Source organism: Monomorium pharaonis, chromosome 6, assembly GCF_013373865.1.
Source record: "Monomorium pharaonis isolate MP-MQ-018 chromosome 6, ASM1337386v2, whole genome shotgun sequence".
Taxonomy (NCBI): Eukaryota; Metazoa; Arthropoda; class Insecta; order Hymenoptera; family Formicidae; genus Monomorium; species Monomorium pharaonis.
In genome coordinates, this window is record NC_050472.1 from 21,027,029 (window position 1) to 21,034,784 (window position 7,756).

The 7,756-nt window shown below is 40.9% G+C and overlaps 1 protein-coding gene across 1 annotated transcript; it reads left to right on the top strand.

Annotated features, from left to right (window-relative positions):
- The first annotated feature begins 1,341 nt into the window (after positions 1-1,341).
- LOC105838237 (cuticle protein 21) lies at positions 1,342-2,932 on the top strand. The gene is made up of 2 exons (XM_012683655.3): positions 1,342-1,776; positions 2,045-2,932. The coding sequence occupies exons 1-2, from the start codon at positions 1,765-1,767 to the stop codon at positions 2,825-2,827; spliced, it is 795 nt and encodes a 264-aa protein (XP_012539109.1). The 5' UTR covers positions 1,342-1,764; the 3' UTR covers positions 2,828-2,932.
- The last annotated feature ends 4,824 nt before the right edge of the window (positions 2,933-7,756 follow it).

The window sequence follows — 7,756 nt, forward strand, 5'->3', positions numbered from 1 at the left end:
GAAACTAATATTCTTTAGATATATATATATCAGAAGACTATAATATAAATATAATATAAAAAGTACAAAATACACTAATCTATATTGTATTTTTATGAGATAAAAAAAATATATATGTAGCGCTTGAAAATGTTAATTTTAAGATAATAAAAATCACGGAATTTACATTCTTAATTAGTAGATGTTATACTCTACTAACATATTTAAAAGATTTATTTATATATAAACGGAGAATATTCGAGAATCGCAAACTGTAACTTGAAATACGGATGCGAAAATTGCGAAGGCAAGACGTGATGATATTTCTTAAAATATTCTCAACAATCTTTATTGTGTCTACTGTTAGTTTAAGAACCATTAAAATCACATTTCTAAGCATAATAATATTATGTGATCAATCTGTCATTCGTAGATATGTTTATAATATCAATTCCCATCTCGATAGTTTGGATTTCTTAAAGTTTATTTTTTGCCGCGCCTAATGACGCAAAACTTCTATCATCTCATCACGTTGAAGAGAAGTCTATATTATAATTTTCTAATCCATTCTCGATTAATACCTCGCGAGAAATCGTTTCACTCAAGGACTGCGTATGAAAAGCTGAGTTTGGCGTGGTCAGTAATACACGCAGCCAAACGGGTGTGTTGCACAATTACACGAAACAATTACACCGATATATATTTAAAAAAAACGAATTGACTTGAAATATGTCGCAAGAGATAAACGTGAAACTGTAAATAAATATATGCGACTGGCCTTCTCTTGATTTTTTAAAATTGCTTTCTTTATTTGCTTCATAAAATGGAAAAATCAATCTACTAAAAAGCCGTAATACTCTTTTCTTTTATCAAAGAGAACAAATGCTTAATTTTATTTAAATAATAATGCAATAATAGTTAGAATTATTTAATGATAGAACTTCTAAATGTGAAAGAAAAAGAAATATTAAATATTATTTTTACTATTTACATATTATATCCTAGCATTGCTATAAGTTGTTTATTGTCATTGTATTAATTGTTTATTTGATGTGGTTTAAATACACCAAAAACTTTATATACATTGAGAAAAAGATATCATTAAAAAACTTATTTTACTGAAATATCTCTTTAAATATAGCGAAATGAAAGTTCAGTCTTAACAAATAAACCAATTAATAAGAAAAATAAGATTTCACAGAAATGTAATACTTATTTCGTCATCACAATCAAATTTTTTAATAACCAAGTTTTTAATACATAAATAAACAAATATATATATATATATATATATATATATATATATGAAGAAAACATTACACAAGTAACATTTGTTTGCTGATATTTCTTTTCTTAATGTAAGCTTCTTAAATAGTTAATAAGACATGTTTTAAAAAACGTGAGTTTCTCTTTGTCTCATTCGCATTATGTCTTGAAACATAAAGGAAATCGGTGCCGCTGTAATAAGTACACCGAAGTCAAATTGTTTCGGGCCACTTCCGCGTCTTTGCCTAAAAAAATTGCTCGCCGCGATAAATCCTTCCAAGTGTCCGCGAACAATCGGGGGCGACGGGGGTGCGCGATCGCGAGTGTGCCGGCCAAGTTCAAGTGCGGTCGGCCGTCAACGCCGGCGAACTTTCAAAGTCCATCCAGGCACCAGGACCGACCAGGTGGGGATCCATACGGTGGTAGACCGGATCACCGGGTATATAAAGCGGTCGCGATCAACACCGCACATCATCAGTCTCGCTTTGGTCGATTCAAACCAACCAAATCTACTCAAGAATGGCGTTCAAGGTGGGTAGAGGATCGGCAAAACGCCGGGTCCATTAGACCGTGTTTGAGGTCTGGTGGACACGGTCGTACACTTGAGGGCAGGTTTACCTCATGGGATTCGTTTATTGGCCAATAAAATTTGCGAGTGAATATCGATTGAAATTGATTCTCTTGGTAAATTTTCAAGTGTACATAAAAACTCGGCCCGGCATTGATTTGATATTGTTAACAAAAGTCTTTTTATAATTGTTAGATCGCGAACAGTAGACTTACTAGTATTCTTTTGCAGTTGCTCGCTTTTGCCGCCCTCGTGGCTATCGCCAACGCCGGTGTTCTCGCACCTGCCGCATCCTTGGCTTACGCCGCGGGCCCCGCGGTCGTCGCCGCCCCCGTCGCCAAGGCCGTCGACGCCGACTACGACCCGCATCCTCAGTACAGCTACGCCTACGACGTGCACGACAGCCTGACCGGCGACGCCAAGAGCCAGCAGGAGACCCGCGACGGCGACCTCGTTCAGGGTAGCTACTCCCTCTTGGAGGCCGACGGCACCAGGCGCATCGTCGACTACACCGCTGACCCAGTCAACGGATTCAACGCCGTAGTCCGCAAGGAGCCTGCCGCCGTTGCCGTGAAGGCCGTTGCCCCAGTCGCCGCCGCCCCCATCGCACACGCCGCACCCCTCGCCTACGCCGCCCCGGTCGCCAAGATCGCCGCACCTGTAGCACACGCTGCCCCTCTGGCCTACGCCGCCGCCCCGATCGCCAAGCTCGCCGCACCGGCCGTCGCGGCTGCTCCTCTCGCCTACGCCGCTCCCTTTGCCAAACTGGCCAGCCCTATCGCGGCTGCACCCCTCGCTTACAGCGCGTCTCTAGCTAAACTTGCACCCGCTGCATCTCTCGCCTACGCCGCGCCCGCTGCACCTCTCGCCTACGCCGCGCACGCCGCACCCCTTGCCTATGCCGCGCAATACCACCCTGCGCAATATGCGTACGCGGCGCACGCAGCCCCCATCGCCAAGATCGCTGCCGCACCAGCCTACTCCTACGCCGCCCCAGCTGCCTACATCCACTAATCATGTTGACCGCGCCAATCACATTGTCGACTCAATCCGAACTTATTTATTTTTATAACATGTATATGTCTTTCTATGTGACTGATTAAAGAAATTACACACATATCTAGGACTATTTGTTTGCGCGAGACCTCGCCAATTGGTTCCTGTTGTATTAATATATGTACTGACACTAATAGATGTACATATATATGTGTTATAGTTAACATTTACTATAAATAAGTATGTAGTATGTAATGCTGTATATATCATACTTACTATACTGGACGTACAATATTAGGTATTGTGGACATTTGCAAAAAATTAAAAATAAACAGAAAAAAATATCAGTTTTCGGTTTTCAGTATGATACACGAAAACGTTAAATGATAAGGAATGTTTACGCAACGTGTATTATTGTAATCAATTAAAAAGACAAAGACAAGGATTAAAAGACAAAAAAAAACTTGCGACATTAATAACAAGTTTTATCCGAGACTGCAACTATTTAACGCACAAAATAAAGGACGTTGTCTAATTAAAAGTGGAAATATGACTAATTTGTACAATAACTGATGGAAAGTGTAACGAGGGAGATCACCTTGATCTGATATTGATTTTAGCCATCTTAAGCAAGCTTAATTGATTTTATTACATTGATTAATTTTATTGCATTTATAACGATCGCTTCGATCATTATATCTCTCACGTGATACCGGTTTTATTCGAAGGACCACACGTTTATTTCAATATATTGCGATACGCCATATTCAAAATGTCTTATTTTAATTTTCAATTTCTCAAATCTTTAAAGTTCTTTATGCCAGCAAAAATATCATAGAAAAAAAGTACTTAATATTTAAGAAAAATATCTAAAATTTAAATTTAGTTACGCACTTTATATTATCTACATTCTTTTGTCTTTTTCTTTTTTTATAATAATCTCTACAACCACTGTTAAAATTTGTAAGTTGCAGTAAAGTTACACGGAGAGAATTTTTTCTTAAAATTTACCCTCAAAATCTGGTAATTAGGGATAATGTGTGACCTCGAGGAATTTTACCATACTCTTTAGTAAATTTTACTATACTTTTAGTAAATTTTACTAAAAAGTGTAGTAAAATTCCTCGACTTAACACATTATCCTACAATTACCAGATTTTGAGGGTAAATTTTAAGAGAAAATTCTCCGTGTATTATTATATATCTTATAAATTAAAAAAAAAGAAATTTAAATAAAGTGTTTCTTTTGAGACACTAACTATTCCTCACCTACCAAACAGATAACGTTGTATCAGTGAGAAAAAAACTTACGTGTCATTCTTTATTTAAGCTTTAATTCTGTTACTATTTTGGAATTTCCGAGAAAAGAATGGCGAAATGATTAAAGCGATCAAAATCTAGATATCGAGCGATTACCACACGTGATATGTGCTAATCGCGTGCGTCATATGCGACATTCTAGCTCGCGATTGCAATTCGTATTGTTCTGTGTCGTCATGCTAATATAAATTCACGACACGATGTCGAAACTCGACTCGCCGCTGCCGTTTGCGCCGAATCTATTTCGCATCGTTTCGTGCGCTCTGATACAGCTCTTGCGATTCGGAATTTAAGTATCGAGAGCCCAGTCCCCGTGGCGATGTTTACGGTGTGCGACGTTAAACACAAATTTACGGATTATAAAGCGCGCGGACAGGACACTCTTAACTCGAGAGAGCAGAAATCCACCTCGTAAGAACTTGTCATCTTATTACCCGTTTCAATTTTCAGTTATATAACTTACAACTTGACGCAAATTTGCGCTTTTGTCACGTCGCAAATTATTACACAGAAAAAAAAAATGTTGAATCAACAACATCTGTGTTAAAATTTATTTTATTAATTCTACTATATTATTAACCCTAGGTAGACACCTATATTTTTGATATTTTACGTAGACATCTATGGATCTATGAGAACTTTATTGTTTAATAACAATGCTTTATAAAAATTTTTTTTAAAAATGACAGAGTTTTGAAAAATCTCTCGAATCCCAGAGACCTATAGGTGTCTAGCTAGACTTAATTAGATTAGTATGCCATGCTTTTCTTTTACAAATTGAAATAAAAATTCAACAATCTTTTCTTCTCAGTGTTCCTTATGTCTTCGCGAGGAAACTTTTATGCGATTTAAAAATATTTCAAGTTCCCTAAATTACTTATCATAGGAATCAATTTTAATAGTTGAATCGCAACGATCGTCATTCCCTAAAATGAAGAGGGAAATGGAAACTTCGAGGTTTCGAATGATCTGCCTCTCGATTCTGTTGGACTGTTGTGGCGGCTAATAGCAATGTCGCGTCTTCCCGAACGGGCCGCACGTGCCCTTGACGCATGGGGTAAACTTTCGCGCGTAATACCGTGGCGTTCGGCGTCACGTTATTTCTGGCGTTCTGGCCAGAATTGACCCACTTTCTCCGCTTTTCGCCTCGTCCTTTCTCGAACGCCTATACCTCCCCGGCGCGCGCGCGCAAGGATCGCCGGCGCGGAGACGGAGCCTCCACTTTTGTTCGCCGGTCTCGATCGCCGTCCGACGATTGCAAAAGTGCCGTTGCATCGCCTAAGAACCGCGGGCATGACAATGTGGAAAGACACCGATTTTGCGAATGCAATGTCGCGTCCCGCCGCGCCGCCGCCGCCGCCGCGATGACTCGCGTTAATTCGTCTCTTGGCATTTGAACCGGACGCGCGTTCTGCCGAATATAACTCTACCACACGACTACACTCGCCCAATTAGCGATCACAATGGCGCTCGGTTTTACTTCGAGCAGTTTTACATAACTCAAAGTGTCATTTTATCCGACCGAAGCTGATAATCGCTGAAAAATTATAATTAATATTCTGTAATTGATATAATATCTCGTTACCCCCTCACGCAGCTGATTATATTGGGTCATTTCATCGAAATCCCATTCAATGCCGCGAAGCGTCGAAGTAGCTTCTCGAGGACCGCTCGCAAAATTCGCGCGTCGAAACGTACAAGGGAGCGGAGAGGAGGAGGAGGAGGAGGAGGAGGAGGAATGATCCGCGTGCATGTTGCCGAAAATACGAGCTCGTTCGCACGGCGGTGCCGAATCCATTTGCCGTGGGAGAAAGGCGTCCAAATTCCACCGGGTCTCGATTTAAATCGCGTTGCGTAAACAGGGCGGACCGCGCTTTTCGGGAAGCGCGGCGTGCGTTCGCTTTGTTTCTCTCGCGGGCACCGAGAGCCGAAATCCACGGAAATGATCGATCGCGTGGCCGAAACTGCGTGATGTCGCAATCGAAACGCCGCCCGTAATAATAACGGCCTTGATACTTAAGGCTGTCGCTCTCACACGCACGCTTTAGACTACTTATACCGGTATCATATACCAAATTCATTAATAACACCAGGGCCATTTTGTTCATCGAGAGCCGTAGGGTCTCTAGTAGTTTCTCAAGGTTCGAGCGGGCGGCTCTCACTTTTTTTCGCTTTTCATCCGGATCTAGGCCTCTCAGCTCCAGTCACCAGTTCATTGCGACCTGTTGAATAATGCAATTGAACTGCATCGTAGATAGATGGATTGCCTTAAATCTCAGAGTGAAAAGTCACCAGTTTATTGCGATCTATTGAATAATACAATTGAATTGCACCGTAGATGGATGACGGCTTTAAATCTCAGAGTGAAAAATCACCTGTCTATAGGATTGAACGTTTATTCTTATCAAAGTGGGAAAGTGCTTGAAAACTTGCGCGAGCTCTATTTTCAAAGGTTCAAAGTGAACGCGTTTTACGAGATTCGGGGAGTACAATTCATGAAAAGATCTTTTTCTTTTTCTCATTGGATTATACCCTCTTTGTGCACTTAACGTAGAGTCGAAACTAAAAGGGATACGCACGAAATCAGTTAAACCGTAATTAAATGTAACTGAGACTGGTGAAACCGGTCATTAGAGATGCAAATCCGAGATCGTATTACGGCCCACGTACACCAATATCGCGTAACCTTCCTTCACGAAGGCGAGTCGACATGGTTTTCAATTAATATTTATTGGCCCGATCTTGCTCTCACCTCGTATCTCACTTAATCTTCGCGATTTCTCATTGGCGTGACTTCTTGGTCCCGTAATAAGTGGCTACGCACGGGGAGAAATGAACCAGCGGGTAAGATAAAGCGACATTTAAAAGTAAGGATATCGCGTTACCAATGGGAAAGGGGGAGCGGGGAGAACGTATTGCGAAATTATCGATCATTAAGCCGAGAGACTCGTCGAAGGCGTCCTTAATGACGCGAATGACCTGCAGAGATGTCTTTGGATTTAAGATATTTTTGGATGCCGGTAGGGAAATTTAAAAGCGTACCGCTCACGGCGCACATATAATAATCACATTTTACCATAAAATATTTTTAATGCAATAATAATAATGCCACGTTTAATCCGTGACATCTGCTTCTCGCCTCTTACGCGCGCACGATGTTTCACTTTGCCTCCCTCCCCATTTTTTATCCTTTTTGCCCGACGATTTAGCTGACGCTCGCCTGCGAATTAATCACGAATTGGACCGTCTTGACGAGCGTAACATTTGCCTCGTTTAAATGCACTTTTAAGCGCATCGGTGACAAATGATGGGGTCAAAGAGAGAGAGAGAGAGGGAGAGAGAGAGATTCTCGATTTAAATCGTGGATCTTACGGCAGTTCGCAGCTTCTTACAGCAGATTTTTCAACGAGTATAATGATTTCAACAAAATCTCGGTGTCTATTAGGTGTCCATCGGCACATTTACTCGACTCCCTTTTCGTTTTCGTTGATAACCTTGATTTTAACCATGCGTGAGCGTGGCTGAGTGATAAAAAGGCGCGTAACCTTAATCGGTTAGCTCGAATGTTCCTCGTACGTGCGGGATCTTTCATTCGTATACCGTCGAAAATATCCGTTTAAAGCAGAC